Genomic DNA, 27,008 nt, shown 5'->3' with positions numbered 1-27,008 from the left:
TATTTTAAAAGTTGACACTTGGAAAATATTTCAAACAAAACAGTCAATGATTCCCTATGGAAGAAAATTGGGTTACTGGTAAGTACAGTTGTATGTAGTTTTCAGAGTCAGTGCTGGGCACCAAGATCCAGCACTGGGAGCTCACCTAAGAGCAGGTGAGTATTTTCGTTTCCGTTACTCGGCTGATTTGTGGTGAATATTTTAAGGTTTGAAAAGTCCACACTTGGAAGAAATTTCAGGAAAATGCCAGTCAATGTTACCCTATGAAGAAAATAGAGTTATCGGTTTGAAGGTAAGTACTCGACTGGCAGAGTTGAGGTTCTGGGCATAGACTCAGGGGTCCCCCAGGGTCAGGTAGGTACAGTTGGTTCACCCTCAGCGACTCTAGGGCGGACGGGTGCAGAGAGAGTTAGGCCCAATGTTATCCTATGAGGGATAGGGGGGGGGCCTTGGTTGGTGGCTGCTGACATGCAAGCCACGCGGCTGTGGACGTTGGGCTCCTGGTCACTTACACAGGGCAAGTGGGGAAGTAGGTAGGTGTAGAGGTTGCACTGCCAGGGCCACTCGGGCGGCTGGGTGCAGGGTGCTTTTGGGCCTTCGGGCGCTCAATTGATTTCAATGGGAAATCTCCAGTTTAGAAAAAGACTGCAAGCTCGGGGACGAGGATTCTTCAGGTGCCCCCACCACTTCGAGAGATAAGTTGGGTAGTTGGAGGATAGGTAGGTACCCCGGGATTGGGCACAGGGGGCCGCGAGGCGCTGGGTGCAGGGGTGCCTTTTGGTGTCGGGAAATCTTACCCTCTGTTGATCGCGGTAGGGGGGGTCACCTTGTTCTGAGGCTGCAGGCTTCTTCAGGAGTGTCGAGGGAGGTTCTTGGGTGCCGGACTCTGGGTCACAGTCGCCGTGGGGTCGTCCTCGTGGTCTTTGTTCACTCCGGCACTGGCCAGGCTTGGCTGGTGCAGAGTGTGCTGGGTTCGCGGTTCCGGGCTGCTGCCAGGGATTAGTAGTAGGTTTTGAGTAGAGCCTCTACTCATGGGAGTCCTAGGGAGCTTAGAGCCAAAAGGTAGCCAGGCCCTCCGGGGTTTGTGAGGTCGCTGGCCACAAGAGATGCCGGGTTGGAGCAGGAGCAGGTTCGAGGGTCGACAGGCCGATAGGGCTGGGGCCAAAGTAGTTGGTGTCTTCCTCTTCTTAGCAGCTGCAGGGCAGGTCTTCTTTGTATTTCAGAATCTGGAATCTGGGGAAGGAAGGTTCAGGGAGCCCCTAATTACTAGATTTAGGGGCGTTACAGGTAAGTGAAGGGCAGGGACCAATGGGTCCCTGTCCTGGGGTGGGTACACCCCTATACTGCCTCTCTCCTGTGGGAGGGGGGCAGTAGCCTAGTCCTGATAGGTTAGGGCTTCCCATCTTCAAGATGGCGAGAGCCCGGAGATGTGCTTCACCTCGCCTCCCACACCTGAGGGGTGGGTTTGGCAGGCTGGCACACCCCCTGTCCTTATTTGGGGTTTCCTGCCAAGCTTCCCGCCAGAGTGGAGGGTTGTAGTGGCCTGGGGAAGCTCACAGAGGCGGCATGCCTTTGAAGCTTCCCCCTGCCCATCCTGGGGGAGGAGATTTAGCACCTCGCCCAGGATGTGCATTGTTGCAGGCCCAGGAGAGCAGGGGCTCTCCCACCCAGGGGTCCAGCAACAGGTCTGCTGTGTGGCAGCCTAGGCAGCCTCAGAGCAGACGTGGATTGTAGGTTAGGTTTAAGGGGGCATCTCTAAGATGCCCTTTGGGGTGCTTGGTACATTAAATCCTACACTGGCATCAGTGTGGGTTTAATGTGCTGAGAAGTTTGATACCAAACTTCTCAGACTTCAGTGTTGCCATTATGGTGCTGTGGAGTTCGTGTTTGACGAGCTCTCAGCACCATGTACTCTTAAATGGCAGCACTGCACTTACATTGCTCAGGAATGGACCTGGGTACTGTAGGGGCACAGGGCTCCTGCTCCTGTGCCCACACCATTGGCATAAGGCACCCAGCTAGAGGGGTGGCTGATGTATGCCATGGCAGTGTAGGTGATGGGCATGGCACACAGGGATGTGTGCCATGTCGACTTTGTTTTGTCTTGCACCCAGACACCCAGCCTGCAAAGGCAGTGTGTGTGTGTAAGGGTACAGGGCCTTTAAGGGTGGCACAATGAGTGCTGCAGCCCTTAGAGGCCTTCCCTGGTCACAAGGCCCTGGGTACCTAGGGTACCATTTACCAGGGGCTGACATGTGGCCAGGGTTTGCCAATGTGGGTTTTGTGGGTTTTAGGGAAGGAACATAGGCCCTGGGCACCTGATTGACAGGAGTCCAGTGCACACTCAGTCAAAGTACATTCAGCAATTCAGCAAAACGTGGGGGCATACCATGCAAGAAAGATGGCACTTTCTCACAATATATAAAACATTTTTTTTAGCTATTCCTACATTCACAAAATACTCACTGCTTACATGGAGAGAGCTGTGCGTGCCCACATTGAAGGTTTTGTCTACCCTCTTTCATTTGTGCTCCTCCATTGGTGTTTAATTGCGTCTTACACTCCGAGGCCGTGGAAACACTGTTTTATCTGGGTACATACAAGGTGCCAAGGAAATCGACCTTAAAGCAATAAAGATGATCCCAGTCTTGTTCCCCTTGTGAGTTCTAGCACAGCCGGACCGCTGCTCGCACAGACAATCCACTTCGCTGTGTAATGAAATTGCAACTGGTTTTTATTTTCATTTAATTCCATTATTCTCTTTTTTAACCCTGTGTGGTGCAATCTTCTGGCAGACACACAGAGGAAGGTACAGTGCATGAATCCTGCTGACAACCTTTTGTCACATGCAGTAACAGGTGGTGTTCTGGGTGGTGGTAGGGATCGGAGATCTGAAGCAATCACAGGTTTGTGCCAACTATATCAAGTAGCCAGGTTCCTCTTCCTCCACACATATTCTGTTTCTCTCTGATAAGGTAAATATGGGCACGCACTGAAAAGTTCTACACAAAGTTCTACACAATCTGCCTTCAGATGCAACTTTGTGGCTTTGCCCCATCTGTCATAAATCTTTCCAGGGTTCTGAAGTGAGCTTAGACCTGATTTACCACAGAGTGAAGCACAAGAAAACATTTGCTGTTTCACCTAGCGAACGTCAAAGAAATAAAGGCACTATGAAACCAACTGACTTCACTTCTGCTATAACTTTACACTTTATACTTCCTCTCTGTTGAGGGTCACCATTTCTCGCAAATATTCTTGTTGAAATATAAACAGAAAAAAACATGTTGCTTTGATTGGATAAATTGGATGAAAGTAGCAACAACCTCTCAGCTCTATATTAGCATCCTGCTTAGTTCAATCAATCCAATCAAGCTTTATTCGGTTAAAAAAGGACAACCATAAAGGCATCCTAAAAATAATAATGAACATCTTCACATTTCATTCCAGTCTGTACATGAAAACATATGAAAGGTTAAAAAAATGCTACTATACATGAATATACGCAGTGGGCTTGATACAATAAAAGCAAATGCAGGAGATAGTTTGTACATAAAGTGCCATGTGCATAATATATAGTACGGCAACAAAACTGCAACCCTGAACATCATTATTCAATATGCGTCCTATCTGCTTCATAAACAAGAGCCTAGGAGGTGTGAGCTATATTTTCTTCCTCTAATTGCCATCTGAATGTAAACCGCCACTGCATTACAAACTATGTCATTTTCTAAATTGCTAATAAAATCAAAAGAAGTTTTATAGGTGAACAATCTTTCCTTTAAAAATAATAGACGTAAAATGCTCTTCCTAATATTTCTGGAAAAATCACAAAATAAAGTAAAATGTAAGGTTGTCTGATCAGATTTTCCATCACAGGGGCACTTTGGGAGATTTTGTTTCCATTTGCCCATGGTTGGGAAAGCTATTAAAAAGTGGGTGAACCCCATTCTTAACCAAGTAGGATAAAATCTATGTTTTGTATTCGAGACCTGGAGTAAACAGCGTTATATCCCTGGTCCAATAGGCTATCACAGAAGTCCCTGGTGAGCTGCTTCGAGTTTGCCTCAACTTCCCTTAGCTATTCCCTTGATTCTGAGAGTCCGGTTTTTAGTTCCTTTTTACTACAGTCAAGCATTTGCAAAGGGTTGTTAAAATCAATGTTCTCAGCGCATTCCTTTGAAAGATTACTAATATACATCAGCCAGGGAATTTTTTTAGGGTGAGGCAATCCTTAATGATTTCCTGGGTGAATTTGGTACCCTCCTTACTCAATATCCCATATTAAACAGTGAGACCTGCTACACTGAAAAAATCATTAATATAAGAGGCGCAGCACCATAGCAAGTTCCAGTAAGGCACTTACTGCTATAGAGGGTCAAACTTTCCCTAATTGGTTTGTTCCCCATTTTTCTTAAGATCTAAAAATTGCCTCAGTAATCTGTGTACATTTTAGTTTACAATGATGAATATGGGGTCCCCAATGACCGTTTGCTGTGAATAGCAGTCCTAAAGACACACAATTGATGGACAGAATGCAGAAAAAAATCAAAACATTCACCCCCAGTCAAGAGATCTGGGTTAAATCCATCATTCTTTTGCTCACCATGCCACCCCAGTTTAGACCTGGCCATATGCAAATCAGTCTTGACCCTTTGCCTCATGAGGGCTGAAAGCCCGAAAACCGGTGCAGGATGCTTGTTTCCAGTCCAGGGTGGACCTGGCCAGGCAGTTCGGGCTGAACTGTTCCCATGAGGCACAGGGTCAAGACTGATTTGGATATGGCTGGGTTCAAACTGTAATGGCATGGTGAGCAAAACAACGATGGATTTAGGCCCAGATCTCTGTACTGGGGTGAATGTACGACATTGTTCTGCATTCTGTCCATCAATTGTTGTTTTTGCATTTGTCACCCCGAGTGTGACGGGAATGCTCAGACGTGAGTCCCGTGCTCTCCATGCCACTAGAATCAAGCTATCCTGGCTGAAGAGGGGTGAAACCCCGAAACCGGTCCTAGGATGCTTGTTTCCAGTCCAGTGAGGACCTGGCTTGGCAGTTCGGGCTGGACTGTTCCCATGAGGCACAGGGTCAAGACGGATTTGCATATTGTTGGGTCCAAACTGGAATGGCATGGTGAGCAAAAAAACTATGGATTTAGGCCCAGATCTCTGTACTGGGGTGAATGTATGACATTGTTTTGCATTCTGTCCACCAATTGTTGTTTTTGTGAATAGCAGTCCTACATATGAAAATGAATCAATTTTTGCGATAGGGACCCTATTTTCATGGTGGGCCCTAATCTTTGCTTTCCCTTTACCACACACTATCGTAAATGTTTTGTTTTCCAAATTAAGTACCAGGACCTTTTCCTGCATTTATTTAGCAAATTTCTCAATTAGGCACTGAACCCCATTAGCGGTTCTGGATAAAAGGACTGCGTCGTCCGCATAAAGAAAAGTGGGGATGGCAGGTTGACCAACTCTAGAAACATCAGCATTTAGCTTTAGCAAACCTTCATCTACTCCATTTATGTATAGAGAAAACAGGAGTGGAGCAAGAACCCATCCCTGCCTAATTTCCCGTGATACTCTGAAACTGGTAGTGCACTCTCCTTCTGTCCCATATCGAACTCTTGTAGTCAATCATTTATATATTTGTGACAGGTATGCAATAATATCATTCAGAGCACCCATGAGAGCCAAGGTTTGCCACAATTTCACATGATTCACTAGGTCGAAAGCACTGGTGAGGTCAACAAAACACAGGTGTATATGGCCCTTTTTTACAACTGTGTATTTACTAAATATTATATGAAGGTTAATGCACTGCTCAACAATCCCTATCTCTCTTCTGAATCTGTACTGTGATTCTGTAAGGATTGAATTTTAGGCTGCCCAGATTTCCAATCTCTCCAGAAGGATTCTACGCATCAATTTTTGACATTGTGTCGTGAAGGTAAATGGGGCGATAGCATTTGGCGTCACTTCTATCGCTCTTCTTAAAAATTGGGACTATAATACTTTCTGTCCAAGTTCTCGGCACTAGACCACCTGCTACATCATTAAACACTTTTTGTAAAATTATGGCCCAGAGACCCATATCCGTCTTAAAAATGTCTACTGGGACCTCCTCGGGTCCTGGTGCCTTTCCATTTGCGCATCTATCTAGGGCTGCTGTGACCTCATCCAGACTAATTGGGGTCCGTTATTTATTTATGCATTTTGGTGATGTCTACTTGTGTCTTTTCAGCTGCCTTAAAGCGCTTTATACAAAACAGAAAATAGACAAAAATGAAGGGGCAAGCCAGAAAACGAGGATAAATCACAGCTTCCCTTGCTTAAATAGTGTGCTCTTGGGCTACATGACTAAAATACATTAACATTGACAAAGCCACTGTGACGCGGGATTGTATGATGTATGGCTTACATACGTATGTCACTGCATGACTGTAACCGATTTTGTTGTGGTTTCTTTTGTTTGGCAAAATATAAATAAAAAACATTTAAAAAAAACAAAACATTGACAAAGCCAATAGCTCTCGCATCGCCGAGACCTATTGTCTTTCCCAATGCTTTTTATTCTTTCTGTGGAACACGTGCATTTAAACTGGATTAAAAATGCATTGAATAGGTTTCCCCAGTGTGAGATCTATTGGCTTTGTCAATTTTTTTAAACATTTTGCATAGCAGCAAGGGGTTCTGTACAACATGGCTGAAAATAAGTAAATAATATTGCTACGACGCGGGCAGCGCTGGCACTGTCATAGCACTTTTTTCTTTAATTTAAGCCTTGTTACACGGTAGCCCACGCTGCTTTGTAACATGTCCAAAAAACATTGTTGAAGCCAATACATCTTGCATAGGTTTCACTTATAGACTTTGCCAATATTTATTGCTTGTGGGCTTTTGTTAGGATCTGGTGGGTGGTTTTTGCTATTCATTTTCTCATATTGCCACAAATATTGTCTACCGCAAGCACAACAGCATGCAGTTTCTGATACTTTGCAAAATACCTATACATCGTGTCTTTATATGTATAAAACTGCCCGGATTTGCAAATGTGGGCCACCTACTTCATTCGCTAATGGGTTTGGGGGGGTGGGGGGCGTTTTAAGTTTGGTGCCTAGGCCTATTTTTTGTTGGGTGCAATTCAAGAACTAGCCAAAGGTGTGAGGCATGATACAAGACCCTCTGCGAGCTGTGCACTCCCGCGTCGACCCTGCGTTGGGTCTTGTAGCCATATTGTGTCCAATCTCCAGAGCAGAGAAGCCTTTCACTCCCAAAATCTCAGCTTTTCGAAGTGTGAGGGGAGTAAGGTCAAAAGACAATATGTCCCTGTGTTTTACCTCGCTTGTTCATAAGTCTTGCAGATTAATACAACTGTGTGAAACAGTGGCCTCAAATGATATTGTGTCATCGACTTATGAGGGATGAAAGGCTAATACAATCATAAGAGATAGGAAGTAGCGCATTGTACAAAGATCTCCCCAGGAGGTGCGTGAACCTGCTAAGCTGTCTAGTCAGCTAGAACAAGTTGCAGTCCTTCTCCGTCCTGTTTTGAATGGGAACAGCAGGAGTAACTATAAGCAGAGGTGCCAGATGAGGGAAGGTGGCGAGAGGGGTAGGCCCTGCATGATATCACAGAGCTTTCTTTGTGCTTAAGTGCGACCTCAGAAAGTAACTCTCCCTTGGTCAGCTTCTCATCCTCTCCTTCAACAACAGATCAGCATCAAACTCTCTCCTGGATGAGGTGAGAGGCATGCAGTCCCCAGCACTACTTGGAAACAAAATGTTAAGTCCCTGCTGCCTGTCTAGACTACTTGGGAGACTCCCAAGAGAGGCCGGGGAGGATGAGCATGGCTATTTTACCCCTGCTTAGGTCAACCCTGCCATTCACCCTTATCAGCGGATGTACATAATCACAGACATATGACTACTTCTGTAGTAAGGCTGAGTCCTTTTAGCAAAAAGAACAAACCGCCTGCCAATACTGATATACAATTCACCAAATTAAATCGGCACGAGAACACTAGATCCCTGACAATACATCCCTTACAGACATGGCAGCCCTGTCATAATGCCCCTTGTCAAAGTTCTTTGTTCAAACCATAGCATCTGGCTCTTTGGACATTAGGCTAAAACCAATTAAGCTGGGTGTGGGAGAGTCTGGTAACAATGCATGGGTAGGTTATGTTTAAGTAGCTCATGATGATTTTCAGTGACCAGAAGCAGCTCCTACTACAGATGTAGAGACACACACGGCCGCATGCACAGCCAAACACGCCAACAGCTGTAAAAAGATTGAGGCAGGATAAAAGAGACACACACACCGTTTTTGCATTTCTAAACTAATCACTTCTTATGCATTTTTCCATAGACTTCAGTCCTGAGATACAAAACGTTGGATAATTTCATATGCAGCGCCACAGATTCACTAAAAACCTCTGCAACCAGGTACATCCAAATGACACTACTTTAATCTGCTTTGGTGAACTTATGAAAATGACACACAATATTTCCTGCCAGGGGCAGTGCATGCTCACCTGGAAGCAAATGAAGAATCATACCTGTTGCTTCAAGTGCTTTGAAGCTGAATCTCCATTCTTCGGATCATTCAGAGCCTCTTGTAGTGCCTTGTGTGACAGCATTCTATCCTCAATTATATGATCCAATCCTATTTCAAAAGTGCACACACATCCATTTTAAATATTACCCATACTACAAACTGAATGAGAAGTACATCAATAACACAATATAAGCAGAACAAACGGAATTACCCAGATTTGTAGTTATTGTTTTAAAAATACCAGGGCATAACTGTCATAAAACAGGACTCTCATTCAAATACTGTGGTGTGTATACATTAGATGAATTCCAGTCACATTGTCCTATTATTATATAGGCCTGGGAGCTTCAAGACCTGCACAATTGTGTCTGGGGCATGGTTTGACAAAGCATTGCAAACTTTAAAAAGAGTGCCAATGCTATCTCTGCATGTGTCTGGTATCCTTGGAAGCCAAAATGCAGCTACTGATGGCAGTGGGAGAGAAAGGATGGAAGACTCAGTCTATGTTCTCAAGTATACAGGATAGTCGTATACTAGATTATGAATATCAGCTGTAAATGGGAATGGTTTACGGTCCACAGTGCTTTAAACTTGCCAACATTTATTTCTCAAAGAAATCTATTGATGCATTGCTGTATTTGAACCTCCTTTTTGCTGATGTTGAATTGTAAACCCTGAACACACCTCCAGGTGGCCCTTTGTTCAACTTTTTTGATTTTCAAGGGATCAATTATTTACCTGTGAACTAAGCTCCAAGTCCCTGCTGAAACCTGCCATGCATGGGGCTCGAACAAAACGTGACACATCAATGCTTTGTATTGAAAGAACTAACCAAATATGCCAACAACATTCATCTCTTTTTTAATTAACTGCCAAATTTCAAAGCTAGATTAAGCACAGGAGTAACTACTCTGAAGGTACACTATGCCATACATTAAATTAACTGCCACATTTCAAAGCTAGATTAAGCACAGGTGTAACTACTCTGAAGGTACTCTATGCCATATATTACATTAACGACTAAGCAGTATATGCCTTCTTATTTTACTTGGACTTTCATCAGAATTTGAAATTGTAGATCATTACACTTGCTAAAACTGCTGAAATGCAGAATGGGGTTCCACAACCAGGTTCTGAATTGCCCCCTGTTCCCCGTAACCAACTGATGAAAGTCAGGTACCACACACATCATTGACTGCACCAATTAACTCTAGTATCCCCCAGAGGCTCTGTAGTAGAACCAGCATTATTTAATGTAAACCTATCTTTAAAATATTGGTGAACTTTAAACATGTAAAGGCTGATGGCATGTATATGATATCCTAAAACTCTCTGCTTCAATAACATCACAGCCCTTTGCTCTTGTGAAGAAACTTTAGCAATGGATGTCAATTAATTTTCTCCTTTTATTTCCCCAAAATAGATTTCATCCCTATTACCATTAAGTACAAAAAAACTGCACAGTGCACCTGACTGAACTCAAATAGTAAAATGTCCACCCATCTGTACGTTTATCTGTGAAATCTCTGGATTTTACTACTGACAACACCATTTTTTTGCCCCAATTATTTTTTTATATTTTAGAGTACAAGCCACAACAGAAAGTTGACGTAATGGGTAAAACACAATGTAGAATCCTAAATTATAATGCAACCATTCCCCTCAAGTTTAGTATGCAATCAACAACAATCGCAGCTGACCTTTAGAGCAATTAGGACATTGCTATCAAATTCTTTGCCTGAATTCAGAACCTCTATTCCAGTCACACAATAGAGGAAAGGGAAAGGTTACTAAGGGGAAAGTGGCATAGATCAACAAACAATTGCCTTGATTTCTCCATATGGGTAATAGGTGGAACCCATTACCAATACCCTTGTCCTTCATTTGCATTTGCATTTCCATGGTACTCTGGCACTAAATAAATCTTTCACTAATGCCATAACAAATGTATTAAACGAAGGACACAACAGGCATCATCGAAAAGTTGAAACACACCTTTGCAGCCGTTATTTCAACAAATTGAGCATTTAGTTGCTTGCTTATGTATATCCTTTTCTACCGCGACATCATGTTATTCTTGTATTGCAACCCTTTCTGTTTGAGAATGCCTACAGTGTATCTCTCATGTAGGTGTGTATTATTATTACTACAACTGTCTAACACCTTTCAGAAAAGATGTTGTCTCATTAGTACCAGTTTAACAACCAAATAAAGCAATAAGCAACTACAAGATAACCAGCAAATTTTTGTGAAGGGCTTTCCACTGCGCCGGAACACGTCAGTTTTTACATACGTTTTAGTAATGTTTTTAGTAACAATTGATCTGTTAAAGGTCTGTAAACATTACATGCCTGATTTAGAGTTGGTGGTAATGGCAAATCCTATAAGAGGAAGTTCTGACTCCAGATGAGAGTATAATAGAGGCACTTCTCTATGCCATGGCGGATAGAATGGTGGTGGGAATTCCGATCTGTGGATTTTCCCCTGGCTTTCACAATCCCTCCTCAACCTGAAAGATTTTTAATTTCTATCCAAATCTAATTAATGTTTTATGCCATACATTTTTTTATATTCATTTTACAAATTTGACTGTCATCATACCTTTCACAACATTTGGCTCTCAGCAACTGTTACATATAATTTTTGTATTCTTAGCAACATAGTACTGCATCTTTATCTGCTGGCTAATAGAGTCCAGAATACAGCTTATCGCCACATTAGTATCGGAGTTCTGTATGTAAACATACATGTAAATCCATGTAACAAACGCTTGGCTAATAGTTTATGAAAAAGCCCCATTTTACAAGGTCACTCCCATTTAGCACTCATTTTTATTGCTGATTCTTGGACTATGTGCACTGGGGTCACTGCTGTCCAGTGCCCAGTGTATGTACACTGACCCCTAAACCATGTTTGAAATGTTATGCTCTTCATTGGCTTAGAGAATTACCTATAAGTTCCTGGTATATGGAACCAAATTGTACATAGGACCTGTATGTTAATTGTCACTAGTGGACTGCAGAACATACTGTGCCACCACTAAAGTGACTGTGTATAGCATTTATTGAGGACTGCCCCTGGGCATGCAGTTTTAAAACGGTCAATTCAACCTGGAAAAATAAACCTCTTGTTAGGACTAAACCTTCCTTTTAATGCTTATGTAGGAAGCTGCCTCTCTACATTGTGTATCAAACCAAGTTACACTATGCAGAGAGTCCAGGCAACTCTTATTGGTTTAGAGGCACAAGTAACAAATCTACAAGCTATGGGCCCGATTCTCAGAACTAACTTAAGACAAAATCCTAAACTTACTACCATTTTGGTATTCACAGAAGGCACTTACTCATTTCGGTATTCACAGAAGTTAGGAGTCCTAACTTTAAGACTCCTAAATGCCTTCTGTGAATACCGAAAGTCTTACAGTTAGGATTTTTCTCAGTTTAGTAGTAGTAAAGTTAGGACTCCTAACTTCACTACTCCTAAACTGAGAAAAATCCTAACTGTAAGACTTTCGGTATTCACAGAAGGCATTTAGGAGTCCTAAAGTTAGGACTCCTACCTTCTGTGAATACCGAAATGAGTAAGTGCCTTCTGTGAATACCAAAATGGTAGTAAGTTTAGGATTTTGCCTTAAGTTAGTTCTGTGAATCGTGCCCTATGTTTTGTGGTAGTGTGTGCGAGCAGTTTAGGCATATCAAAGGGTAGTGCTAAGCATTTGTTGTACTCACAGAGGAATAAAGGAGACACACATGCAAGAATAAACCTAAGACCAAATAAAAAATATAACAAGTATTTTTATATAAATTTCAGCACTAATAACTTCAGGATCAAGTAAGTAATTTTTGAGATATTGATTTTTAAAGGTAGGCAAAATGTTCACTTAAATGCCGTCATTATGCGGAAATGCTTTTCTATGGGAAATAAGGCATATAATGCATACAGTTATTTGCAATTGGTTTCCGTGGGTCCCCTTCAGGATTTGGTAGAGGGCTATGGTCCAAAGAACCTTTATCCGCCCTGGAGCGTCTAGGTGCAGATGTGCTGGTCGGGTAGGCAGCTTTGCGCGCTACACCAAAGGAGAGGGCAGGGGCACCTAGAAACAGGCTGCAGAGGGGGAACTGGGTACAAGACTAGGAGCTCCTAACAGGGGGCTCTGTTCGGGAGAGCCCTGGGAACAAGAAAGCACAGTTGGTTCTTGGAAATCCAGGCTGGGACATTCGGGTGCAGAGTGGTTAGGTCAGCTGGGCTTGTGCGTCACGGGTACGGTTGTCAGTCTCGCCGGTTGAGGGGACAAAAACAGGACAGCTGAGCCACCAATTTCTCCTGGTCGTAAAGTACCCTCACCTTGGCGATGGGAGATCGCATAGAGTGGTATCTGCCAAGTTTTCTTGACTATCCTTTTACAGTTTCATAGCGTTATAGCAAGGAGTTTGGGGTGCTTAACATGTTTGATATCATACTTGTCTCCATGTCTTTAAAAATAGTTAGTTCAAAACACTAAGCTCCCATAAATTATAGACCTGTGTATTTTCAAAGTTAACAGTGCCAGTCTCTTTTGTGGAAAGCGCTGAAAATGGTCTCTTATGACTTACCACTGACTGCCTTTTTCAGCTTGTTTATTAAGTTCTGTAATTGTACCTCAGACAAAGAAGAAATTGGGATCTGTGTAAAAAAAAGTTTAGAAAAAATTCAAATGAAAAAAGCTTTGGGTGTGACAATTCTATGTTGTGACTACCAAACAATTTATATGTTACTTCAAGTAAAACAACAGAAACAATATACATTATAATGAAGAAAACACTAGTTGTGGCCATTCTCCTAATTTTATTATATTTTAGAATAATTATATTTAGCAGAAAGCTCTCCTCCACATAACATTTTTACAATGAACAATAATCTGATATTGTGAGTGTGTTTTAAAGATGCACTTGCTTTAACAATTAATAAACAAGACAGCTACAAAATCAGTATTCTAATCACACCTCTGATATGCCTTCTTGGTTATTCTACTTAAAATTGATTAATCAGCTTACTTTGTGTCCTGCTTTTTTCTATTTGAAGGAATGCTTTAAATAAACAAAACTTCCCCAAATGCCAGTTTGTTTTTCATCGTTAATCACAAGAAATACATGCATATATATATTTAAATGAAATTTGCTACCACATAAAAACAATTGTATGTATAAATCTTGCTTTAAAATAGTTACATTAATATGAAGATTAGGAGAAATATTTTGTACACAAGGAGTGACTTTTTCCTACATGTGGCTGATCCACATCTGAAAACAAGTCACCTTGTACATTTTAGGAGACACAGAAGAGTCTCTACAGTATTGATCTGTACACAACCTAACTATGTTCTAATTAGATTAGATGTTAAAAAAATACTTGTAAAGCGCATGGCTGCCTCGGCAAAGAGGTGTCCCAGCGCTGGAGCAAGTCTAAGCAGGGGACAAGACCTAAGGGTTAGACCTGAATGTGTAGGGGAAGAGAATTCCATAGGGCAGGGGCCAGACGTCTAAAGGAGCGGCCGCTGGATCGAGTCCTGCGTATGCGAGGGATACGTGCAAGACGCAAATTCGCCGAGCACAATGCTCACGGTGGGGTGTAGAGGGTGCACAGATCGCCTAGAATGTCTGGGCCGATTCCAATCAGTATCTTGTGCGCGATACAGAGCGCCTTGAAGTAAACACGCTGTTCGAGGGGCAGCCAATTACTAACAAACTAAATGCAAAATAACTGAATAAAGATTTGACAATAACAATACATAAACAATAGGTAAAACTGAGAAACTCTTGAAATGAACACTAAGCCGTAAATTTCAATTGACACTATTTGAGCAAGATCTTTCGCTTTACCAGCCCCCTAACAATGACCTTAATCCCAGCTTTAAACCCAACACTGTTCTGCTTCAATGATGTTAAGAAGTATCACTAGATAATGTCACAATGTACAAAAATAGAAACTTACTTGCTCTTGGGAAGTAGCCGTACCATCTTCTGAACCAGAATTTATGTCTTGGAGATAGTAAACCTAAAGAAAATATGCATTAAGTGAATGGAAGTCTAAACTACCAAACGTAAAACCAATTCAAAAGAGCTGGTCAGTTTGATCTTTTATAGGGCACTGAAAGACCAATGGACCTTAAAAAAAGCTTCTCTATTCAGCACTGCAGTCTGCAAGGAGCAGGACTGCACATAAAGAATATATTATCCACTTTGAAGCACCAGGTCTTCAAAAGAGCACTAGGAACTGAAAAACAATTAAGAGCTGGCAAGTGGCAGTAAAATGCTGTAAAAATATTTCAACAACTTTATTGTAGAAATAACACACATTATATAGCTATAGAGCAAAACAAACATACCACAGATATGTTTCATTAAATGCAAATACATTTACTGCATTTATTAGTCTGAGGGGGATGTATTGCCTCAGTCATGCAACTAAAGAATATATTTATGTTCAGCTACTAAGAATTTCCTCTTGTAAAAGCGTGCAGCTGTGGATTTCGAGGACTTAGTTTAATGTTAGAATGTGATTCCATTACTTAGTCACTAGCGAGGCTACAATGCCATGTTGTTATTTTTGGTTGGGCATGTATGGCAAGGTGCAGCTTCAATTCTATTTGCACTATGACCTTGGGGTCGATGATTAGACTAATATGCCACTTATGGCATCTTGTACAGCACAAAAGTAACTACTGGAAATGCTTGCATCAATCTCAACTTCTAACAATTCAGAAAAAACCTACGCAAATGACAATATGTACATATGCGCAGGCATAACAGAATCACAACATACAGTTTAATTACAATACATCAAAATATCATATGTGACTACTTTGTTGTTTATCAAAAAGAGTATTTTCAATTGTTAGAAGTTATCACAAATCAGACAATAATAAATTGTTTTCAGCATAAAACTAGCAACATCATTTTATACAGTGTCCTATACCGCAGAGTAGTGCATGTTTAATTATACATTTTTTATTAACATTCTTTTATTTTTTTTTATTTTTAATGAATCAGACCATAACATAATTCATTTTTCCCTGCGGTCGGCAAATCTACCTTGTATGCAGGGGCTCCATTTTTTCTAATTTATTATTCTTGCAGCCTGTTTGAGGGGATACTCAGTGAAACCCGGCTGGGTACATTAACATTGTATAAGAATTTAGTAGGAATTAGAGTTGCTCCCCAAGTGACCTCTCCCAAGGTTCACTGCAGCCTCTTCTTTTGTTTCTTTTCCTTTCTCAATAGGGTAGGTTTGTCCATTATAAAACCTTGAATCATGTTATGGTCTGATTATTTATTGTAATGTATACTTAAAAACACAAGGAAAAATAAAAAAAAAGGAAAAGAATGCTAATAAAAATGTATAATTAAACGTGCACTACTCTGCACCATAGGACACTGTATAAAATTATGTTGCTGGTTTATATGCTGAAAACTATTAATTATTGTCTGATTTGTGATAACTTATAACAATTAAAAATACTCTTTTTGGTAAACGACAAAGTAGTCACGTATGATAGTTTGATGTATTGTAATTAAACTGTATGTTGTGATTCTGTTATGCCTTTACATATGTACATATAGTCACTTGCCTATGTTTTTTCTGAATTGTTAGCATTTTCCCTGCGGTCGTCAAGTCTACCTTGTATGCAGGGGCCACATTTTTTCAAATATAGATTGGGTTATGGTTACTTTGTCTGTGCCAAATTAAACCGGACATGAAAACACCTGACAGAAAGAGCCAGGGTAGAGAGCAGTCTTGATGAATTAATCTTGGCCTCATCCAGAGAAATATCATCAATGGGCAAATAGCATTCACTTCTGGGACAATAAACTAAATCCTAGTAGTGGCATAAGCAGTGTTTAGCATCAATGCAGAGTAACCGGTGACCCACACATGCAAGAGAAACATAAATTAGAACTTCTTGATGATCTCAATGGTAAGTAGAAGCAAGAGGGAACACACTGCTCGTGAGCAAGAGGGCAGATATTCAGAAATGTGTGAGCGCTGTCAGAACAGGATTGTGTACATTTAAGACTGCTCAAAGTAGTCCAACAGCTCTAAAAACGGATTAAAAGATTGAGAACTGATATTCTACTAGCCAGAACAGAGCAAATGTTTAAAGGGCGAAAATAATTTTACGAGAAGGGAGACCTTCATCCCCAGCATGACCAAAAACAGATAGTAGATTTGGGAGTTACAGTTCGCCCTGTCTTTTATTCATGAGGAAGTGTCTCTCAGATTCCGCTTTGCGATCTCAATTTCCAGTTTTCTACAACATTGGCCATTACACACTTTATTTTCTATCATTAGCTTGGTCCACCTAATACTGTAATATTGAAATGTTACATTGTTTACGCAGTGAATATAGCAGGTGCTACTGATACCCAAATCAAAGGGAAGAAAGGGAGGTGGCATTGTTGGATTCAAATTAAAATCCTGCAGTACTCACTGGCTTTGGTTTCTCTCTAGAATTGCATTTTCTCAGATGCTTTTGTAGTTGATCTTCATATACAGTGCTAAAAACAAAAAGACAGCTGAGTAAACATGGTAGATCACTAACAGAAAAAGGAGACAAACAAAATATACAATGTGTTATTCACTATCACTTACTGTTTTGGATCAAGAGGACAGGGGATTCTTTTCTTAGTAGATTCACCCTGTGGCAATACAAAAACAGAGTTTCTGTTTTATGTTTTTTTCACCAGTACGCCCAATAACAATATCTGGAGTACTTGATATGGAAGCATACTCCTTACTCTTCCAGACTATTTTGAACCTGTAAGGTGTTATGTGAGATAACTATATATAGGCAGAAGGGTCAAGGGAAGTTAGCTTGACTTGGATGGTTAAGAAACCAAAAAGTGCTATGATTTTTCTTCAAGGGATGTAATTTGACATCTGAAACTGGGATTTTTCATTTGTGCTTTATTTAGACTGTCTGACCCACATTAAAATAAGATGAAATATATACAACTCATTGAGTGCAACTGGAAAAAATATGTTTAAAGGTTTACACCTCAGGCAGTTATCAATGCAGCTACCAATTACTAACACATAAAACACCAACATCTAACACGGTGTGTCAGATAATGTGCTTTTTAATGAAACAGATATATTTTATTGTTGTAACTAAATAATTGTTTACACCACTCAGAAAGAAGTTGACTGCAACCTGAAAGAAAACACCTTCGAGGATTTTTAAAACATTCTGTGTTAAGGGGGTTCTATGGTAGTATATGGCAATCTTAATACTATCATCAAAATTTAGAGCTATTAGACCCTGAATCTAAAATTAAAACAAGAAACGGCAAAGCCAACAGCTCTGGTATTACCTGACAGCCTTATTAATTTGTCAATGTATGTAAAAAGCTTACTAGAAGCAGAAAATTGTTTTGGTGTCTAAAATCACACATTGCCATAGCAGTCCATGACACTGAAGTGAACTAATATGTGTGAGGATGTGCTTGCTCCTTGCGAAAGGGCAGAATTTCTTATCACAGTGAAGTTAGAGAACAGCCGACGTGGGCTAACCCACTGCTGTGTGTTGTTTACTGTAATGGACACAAGGAAAATGCGAATAACACCAAAAGGTGAAGAAATCTGCCTAAAGCCCTTATAAGTATGTATATCATATATATAATTTTTGTCCTACCAAATGATCTTAGTTATTACCAGACCTAAGCAAGCATTGGCCAAGTCAATAGTTCTAGTGCTTTCTGCCAGACTTTTGGCTTTGTCAATATTTGCTTTCCGTTTTGTCATGTATTTTGCAAAACTTTATTGTTAGGGTGGCTGTGGGCTCTTATCAATAAACAAAAATTAGCTACATGCAAACATAGAAATGTTTGGGCCTCAAAAAGCACATAATGGCATAGAAACAGTCTCTGGCACCTAAGGGAGCGCTTTGTATGTTGATGTGCTCCTTTGAAAGGGCAGAACCTAGACACTCACAGTGAAGTTAACCCATCACCGAAGTGGACTTACCCACTGCTCCATGTTGTAAGCTGAAATGGGTGGAAGGAAAATGTGAATGACACTATGAAAGACCCATGTTTGAAGACAGGTGACTGGATGTCCCTATCAGCAAGTATATTATAAACATAATTTTAGTAAAATCAAAAAGTCTCGACTAACGCCAGACCTAAAAAAGTGTGCTTACCAGCTGACTTGTACTATAAACTGTAGTGGGTGGAAATAAAATGAGACTGACGAAACAACAGCCAAAGGATGAAGAGGACTGGCTGAAAGTCCATATACATAAATATGATATGTACATAAATTTGATATATATCATTTTTTTAAAATTAAAAATCCTTGGCTAATGCTGGACCTAAATGAGGAACTGGAGAGCTCAGTTAAGCTTTCTTGTCAAAATGAATGCCATAAAGTGCCCTCTAAGTGCACATGATTGATGCGCATGTTGCAAATTGGCAAACGTGAAACACAAAATGAAATGTCACACATATTTGTAATGAAAACGTGGTAGTTTCTTACCTCTATGAGATTTCAGGGAGCAGATGATTGCCTATCTGATCACTGCGAGTTTGTGTTCTTTATAATGACTAATTAAATAAGCAACAGCAAAGCCAATAGGTCTCGTCTTTGAGACCCTATTGGGTTTGCCAATGCCTTTTGGGGTTGCTGCAGAGTATTAGCAATACGCTTTGCAGTATAGCAAAACGTAAAAAACATAAAATAAAAGGAGCAATGAGACAGTGGGCATACGCGCGTCACCATGCACCTACAAAATGACACCGGTGCAAATTTTTCTTTTTACATTTTGCGATTCAAGATAGATTGGAATGGAAGTAGTGTGATAGAGTTTTTACGGAGTAGGTGATGATAGCAATTTGCTTCCTGACTCGTAAAAAAAGTGAAATTGAGTGTGCTGAGAACAGCACATATTAGGGGAAGTAACACAAAGCATGGGTGAGTTTGTTGAGGGAGCAAGCACCAGAGACACAGCTTGCGGCACACGAGGGAGGCAGCAGCGCACAGGTAGGTATAAGGGGGACAGCACGAGAGAGAGAGAGATGAAAAACAGAAGCATTCTTGTGCAGTGATAAGCCAAAAAGAACAAATTAGTTACATAAAACTGAGCACTGGAAGGATAAAACCCAGCCAGTCAAAGTCATGGGAAACAGACTATCCTTCAGAGAAGGAACAAATACAAGTTGGATAACTCTGACAAGGAAAGCCATTGAACAAGAAGCAAGCAAAGAAGAGTGAAAATAGAGTCTATCAATGATAAGCAATAGCACAGCTGCCAAGTTTCCCATGTCCATGTGTGACTAGTTAGTCAAGGCCCTTTTTAGGTTTCGCCGGCACATCTCTTGCACTGTGCTTGTCAAATCTCTTGTATTTAATATATCTTAAAAGGGGGCTTTGATCAATTCCCATTGCTGAATTACTGTGTTCATTCGCTTGTGTGTGGAACTTTTTTTTTTTACTTCTCCTGGTTGCACGCCTTTACGATACTTCTACTAAAGCTGTTCACATTGTTTAAGCCCCATTTACTGTCAAAATAAGATCTCCTCTCACGGAAAAGGCAGACAGCTTCTAAACGGTATGCTGGAATGCTTGCTTTTTATTACTTAGCTGTGTAAAGCAGATACTTTAGCCTTAGAACGTTTGTGGCATTTCCTATCCAAGCTTCAGTAACTTTCTTTGTACTTTGAAGCCATTATGGGATTGATTTTTCAACTTAATCTATTTGGTCATTATGATCAAATTCTAAATGTTGTAATGCACGTTGTTCGTTAAAAATAAAGTTAATATACAAGAGTTATGCTATATTTCACTACTATACAGGCAGCCACAAGTGCAGATACCTTGCAAACAACAGGGTCATGATTTAGTCATTATGATCAAATTCTAAATGTTGTAATACGCATTGTGCGTTAAACATAAAGTTAATATACAAGAGCTATGCTATATTTTACTACTAAAAAAAAAGGCTTTGGATGAAATCACCTGGGAATACCACACACCCAAGGCGTTTATCTTGGAGTGTGCCACATTGGCACTTAAGCACAATTTTTTTTAATACAAGGTGACATGTTCCTTCAATCAACTGGGACTTCGATGGGCAGTACCTTTGACCCCAGCGTAGCTTGCCTTTATGTTCATGATTTTGAACGTAAATTCATCCAAAGTACTGATAATCCATATGCCTCTTCCATAAGGTTTTGGAAGAGGTATATAGATGATATTCTCTTGATATGGAAAGGACCGGAGGATTCCCTTGCAGATTTCCTATTGTGGATCAATACTCTTGATTTGCATCTGAAGTTTACCCACAACTGCAACAAACAGGAAGTCGTGTTTCTAGACGTAGTAATTTCCAAAATTAATGGGCACCTCATTACTAAGACCCACTACAAACCGACGCGAAGAACAACCTTTTGGAATTTTCAAGCTTCCACCCGAGACCCCTAGGGGAGAATTTGCCATACGGACAGTATCTACGGGTGAGAAGAAAGTGTAGCAACTTGGAAGACTTCCGTAGACAGTCATCTGACCTAACTACCAAACTCAAACATCGGGGTTATCCAGACAGAGTCTTGAATAAAGGCTACAAAAGGACACGTAATCAATCAAGAGAGGACCTACTAGAAGAGAACATTAGGGAGACAGAAGAAATCCCCATGACCTGTGTTACGACTTTCAGTAGCGCATCAAATACTGTTAAAAAAAGCTATAAACAAACACTGGAGAATACTCACCAGTAACAACAGACAATGGGAGAAACCCCTTTTTTCTTTTAAAAAAGGATGCAGCCTCAGAGACACCTTAGTCCATACCCGCCCTAGAGACAGGCCTATCAGGGACCCTCCATCTATAACTGACGCATGGGGCCTACCTAAAGTAATGGGTCACTTTCCCTGTGCAAACTGCAGCATCTGTCATTTAACTACACATACTAAGGTCTTGGACCTCGAACAGGGAAAAACGTGGACACAACGCGCCCACACTAACTGCAACTCCACGAATGTGGTTTACCTGATAAGTTGTCAATGTGGGTTGCGTTATGTGGGCATGACCACACGCAAAGTGAAATTGCATGCGTGTGAACATCGAAGCAACATTAGATGTGGACAGCCACCACTAAACTGAGTGAACATTTCTTGCAGCATAACCACACAACCAATGACCTAAGGTCAAAACACAAAGAAACACACAACAAATCCTGTATGAAAAAGAACAGAGGTGGGTGTACCGTTTGGGCACACACAAACAAGGACTAAATGACAATACCCTGTGGGGTACAGTGCCACGATGCTGATCTCCGGGATGTTTTCTTTTGACCCTAAGATATACATTGCTTCCTGGGGTCCCTCTTGTCCTTAAGACAGGCATTCTCCGTTCTATACTATCATGTAAAATCTGGATCTAGGTATAAATCACCAACTTTCCTATCTACTAATGAGGTTACTCATGTTTAATGAGATAGAATTCTCCCTAGTTGTACTGGAACTCTCTATCCCCCCTTTTTTTCCTGCTCTGCCTTTTGTGGACGAGTGCGTACTTTTACTTTCCAGCATGCTTTGCACCATCGCTTCTTTACACTGATAAAGGCTCCCATGCTGTGTTTATTTACATAGCGGGTAATGAATTGGATCTGATGTTATAGGTGTTCGTAATAATGTTGTACCTTTTTAAAGGGACTCAGCGTAATCTGTCAACAGCGAGAGTTGTCTATTTCGGACTCATCCGGAAGATAATTTCCTTGTTAATACCCGATTGGCCATTTAAATTTGAGCTCCAGAAACAAGCCCTGTGACTGGCCTTCAGTAGTGTCCCATCATCCACGTTAACGCGGTGATGTTCGTTGACCCGCCCAGTCCCTGCCTGGTTTCGAGGCTTTCCCCGTGGTTTATAACCACGTCGGTTAGCCTAGATCATTTACCAGCGGGGTCCGGTCATAAGAGGAACGTCGCAGGTACTGAGCGGGTACCTGGCAGCGAAGGCGTGAATTCTGACACGATGACACGAGATAAGTAACCCTTTCATGTTCGGGCCGTGTAACTGAATTCCCTTTTTCTTGATTTGTAGGGTGTGCCATTTTGCCACCACCCCCCTCCCGAGACCCATGGTGTGACGAGTGGTTACACCCTATGTAAGATATGCTTTGAATTTTACGAACTTTGTGTGCCCAGCAGCACTGACTTGTTGCCTATATATCCATAGCGTTTAAACTCCACAGATTACCGGATACCTCTGAACGTAATGGGCATACAGGGATTAATAGCTCGTAAGAAGTTATTTCCACAACATAAATCGACCTCATTGCAGTTAAGTGCACAGGATCACTCACAGTAGCACACCTGATCAGTGTTACCGTTCAAGTGCACTTTGAAGAGCACAAGTGTATGTATGTATGTTCCGCCATGACAAACTCACGAACATTATGTCTAAATATATTTTTGTTTGTTTTCTCTTGTTTGTTTGTCAGTCAATGCCTACCACAATATTTTTAGTGTAAACTCTGTTCCTCTCAACACGAGGATTACTTGACAATTAAAGTTTTTCATATTTTTCACATTAATAGCCTCTGGTTAGGGTGGGCTTTAGCGCGCCCATACCGCTGAGGTTCACCTTATTCTGGTCCCGACGAATGCCTGATTAATCATCACAAATAGGCAGAAACATGTTGAACATACACTATGGGATATAGCTGAACAATTTATTCAGTTTTCGTATCCCACACTTCGTTTTAATTCATGTCTGATTGGCTGACTAATAAAATAATTTTTTGACACAATCTAGACATTTTTAACTCACTTTCACTTATTACAATCTACACAATACCAGCTGGGCAGTAATTTGGGAGTTGAAGCACACCAGGGTGGCATTCGGCCACTCCTGGTGGGGCCCGATGATGAAGCATGTCACCGACTAGGTTGGTGAGTGAGGGCTTTCTAAAGAACCTAGTTGGATTCTACATGCATGCTCTTCTTTCCAGAAAGGCTCCCTCTTTCGTTGATTTGATTATATTTTACTACTAAGCAGGCAGCCACAAGTGCAGATACCTTGCAGACAACAGGGTAATGATTTGAATGGTGCAGCAGGTGCAGTCGCACCAGGCCCAAAAGTTGTTAGAACTCCTCTAAGCACATAATATTGCTATATTTGAATATTAAACAGGCAGTCACAATTGCAGTTACCTTGCAGTTAAAAAGGGCTTGATTTGAATGGTGCAGCAGCACCGGGGCCAAAAGCTCTAGGGACTCCATTAAACCCAGATTATTGCTAAAATGTTAAACTAAACAGGCAATCACATGTGCAGTTATCTTTCAGACAACAGGGTCAGGATTTCAATGGTGCTGCAGGTGCAGTGGCCCCGGGACCAAAAGCTCCAGGCACCCCACTAAACACAGATTAGTGCTAAATTTTACAACTAAACTGGCAGCCACAAGTGAAGTTATCTTTCAGGCACTAGGGTCATGATTTGAATGGGGCAGCAGCTGCAATGTCACAGGGCCAAAAAGGTGTCAGAACTCATCTTAACACCTAATATTGCTATATTTTTCAACTAAACAGGTAGTCACAATTGCAGTTACCTTACAATTGAAATGGGCTTGATTTAAATGGTGCAGCAGATGCAGTGGCACCGTGTCCAAAAGGTGTCAGAACTCCTCTTAACACCTAATATTGCTAAATTTTACAACTAAACAGGCAGTCATAAGTGCAGTTATCTAGCAAGCACTAGGGTCATGAATTCAATAGGCAGCAGGTACTGTGGCACCGTGACCAAAAGCTCCAGGCACCGCACTAAACACGTAATATTGCTATATTTTGTTCATGCACAGGCAACCACAATTGCAGTTACCTTGAAGACAACAGGGTCATGAGTTGACTGGTGCAGAAGGACCAGAAGCACTGGGCCCAAAAGTTGTCAGAACTCCTGTAAACACATAATATTGCTATATTTAACTACCAGTGCTTAATTTGAGCCGGAGCTTTCCGGTGCTGAGCACCGGCACTGAATTGGTTTCCGGTGCTCGGCACCTAATTGTCAACACCACACTTAGGGCTGTCTGCCACAAGGTGGCGCAGCTCATGTAATTTAGAGAGGAGCAATATGACAGCTGTTTAGGGAAACAATATACATTAAAAAATGACCAATACCTGCCTCCCCCAGCCATTCCTTTAGCTTTGGGGACTAAGGAAAATCTTTACTGTCGCTTTTACATGCGAGAGAGAGGGTTAGTAGTTGTTTTGGCTGTGATGACAGGGGCGATAGTTGGTGCAAGCTGCAGTGGCCTCCTGGTCAGAACCCTGGCACTTAATATTTTACAAATTAAGCACTGACTACTACACAGACAGTCACAATTGCAGTTACCTTGCAGTTAAAAGAGACTTGATTTGAATGGTACAGGAGGTGCAGTGGCTCTAGGCCAAAAGCTCTAGGGACCCACTAAATCCAGAATATTGCTAAATTTTACTATTAAACAAGACGGTCACAAGTTTATTTATCTAGCAGGCAATACGGTCATGCTTTGAGTGGTGTAGCAGGTGCAGTAGTACCAGGACCAAAAGCTCTAGGCACCCCACTAAACAGCTAATATTGCTATATTTTACTACTAAACGGGCAGTCACAATTGCAGTTACTTTGCAGACAACAGGGTCATGATTTGAATGGTGCAGCAGCACTGGGCCCAAACATTGTCAGAACTCCTCTAAACACCTAATATTGCTATATTTTACTACTATACATGCAGACACAATTGTAGTTAAAAGGGGCTTGATTTGAATGGTGCAACAGGTGAAGTGGCACCGGGGCCAAAAGCTCTAGGGATCCCACTAAACACTGAATATTGCTAAATGTTAATACTAAACAGGCAGTCACAAGTGCAGTTATCTAGCAGGCACTAGAGCCATGATTTCAATGATGCTGCAGGTGCAGTGGCACTGGGGCAAAAGCCGTCAGAACTCCTCTAAACACCAAATATTGCTATATTTTACTACTAAACAGGCAGTCACAAATGTAGTTATTCTGCAGGCACTAGGTGCATTATTTGAATGATGCAGCAGGTGCAGTGGCACCGGCCCAAAAGTTGTCAGAACTCCTCTAAACACGTAATATTGCGATTATATCAATTCATTCTATTATTTCCGTCTTCCATTTTTCAAAATGTTGCTAATAATTTCCCGACCTATCCCACTAGTAACAACACAATATATTGCCTTTTTGTACATAAACAAGTCATAACACTTTAACCCCTTCAGTGCCACGCCCTTTCCCCCTCCTGTGCCGGGCGTTGCACTAGTGGGTGGGGTTCATGACGAGATAGTCTCGTCATGGGCACAGCGCAACCGTGCTCCATGCCGAGACTATCTCGTCATGGGCACTGAAGAGGTTTACAGACTTTCCGTAACTTATATTGTACAACCACTCATCTAGCTACAACTTACAACAAAAACAGCTTATTATTAATCACATAGGCAAAACCTAATGCATTTACCGATGCTTATTTATTCTGGGACTTGTAGTCTTATTTGATTCAGTATAGAACTAGGACTACAAGTCTCAGTATCCTAAGAAAAAGCCCACACTAGCCAAACTAGTAATGCATGGACCTGGGAAACTTAGCAGCTCTGCAAAGGGCAGGCAGTAAGCCCCTGTGAACATATAGGCCTGCAACAAACAGGTCTTTTGCAATCACTGTCTGGTAGGCTCACCTAAAACTAGCATTGGCAAAGCCAAAAGGTCACGTGTTGGGGAAACTATTGGCTTTGTCAAAGGTCTTTAACGATGCCATGGAGCATCCCTGATGCTGTGCTACATTCATAAAAGAGTAATCCTTTTTTAAAAACCTATGACACGTTCGTCAGAGCCATTTTGTATGCAAATGCACCACATATGCACGTACCTACAAAATGAGGCAGGCACCTTTTAGGTCTCACCTGAGCCAGCGCTTATAGCGCTGCTCTGGCGAGAGTTTTAGTAAGCGGGTTTTGGAAGTTAAAACTAGTGGCTTTTCAGGCCTCCAGCTTGCGTTCGCGATGTCGTGCACGCGCACAGCTGCTATCCTGCATCCCTCGCATGGCAGGCTTTCCTCCCCCTCTCTCACCTGCTCCTCCCCCTCTCTTACTGCGTAACAGACAACAGGTGCCACTGGGTTTGAAGTCAGACAGAGCCATCCGGCTTCATTAATGATATTCAAACACACTAATAACTTTATTTATTTTTTCCTTTTCTTGGAGCACTTCATACAGTGCTTGTGTTGACACTATAACTTTATTTATTTTTTCTTTGTCTTGAAGCACTTCATACAGTGCTCGTGTTTTCCGTGTCTCATTTTTTTTTTTTACCATTTTACCAGCTCTACTTTTCCACTCACTTTACACAGGACTGTTCATTTTCTAAAAAAAGGCTGTTTTGTAGGAACAGGGAGATTTGCTCAAGATCACAGGATGGT

General features: G+C 41.4%; 1 protein-coding gene across 1 annotated transcript in view; it reads right to left on the bottom strand.

The window, feature by feature from the left end:
- The window catches only part of TRMT13 (tRNA methyltransferase 13), a 101,914-nt gene that overhangs the window by 72,765 nt on the left and 2,141 nt on the right, over positions 1–27,008 (bottom strand). Inside the window, exons 2-6 of the mRNA XM_085601888.1 lie at positions 17,194–17,240; positions 17,033–17,099; positions 14,536–14,598; positions 13,158–13,227; positions 8,567–8,673 (exon numbers count right to left, since the gene is read on the bottom strand). Coding sequence (XP_085458014.1) covers positions 8,567–8,673; positions 13,158–13,227; positions 14,536–14,598; positions 17,033–17,099; positions 17,194–17,240 — 354 coding nt within the window. The remainder of the gene's footprint in view (positions 1–8,566; positions 8,674–13,157; positions 13,228–14,535; positions 14,599–17,032; positions 17,100–17,193; positions 17,241–27,008) is intronic.

Source organism: Triturus cristatus, chromosome 4_2, assembly GCF_964204655.1.
Source record: "Triturus cristatus chromosome 4_2, aTriCri1.1, whole genome shotgun sequence".
Lineage (NCBI taxonomy): Eukaryota > Metazoa > Chordata > Amphibia > Caudata > Salamandridae > Triturus > Triturus cristatus.
This window is presented reverse-complemented; position numbering and strand designations above follow the sequence as displayed.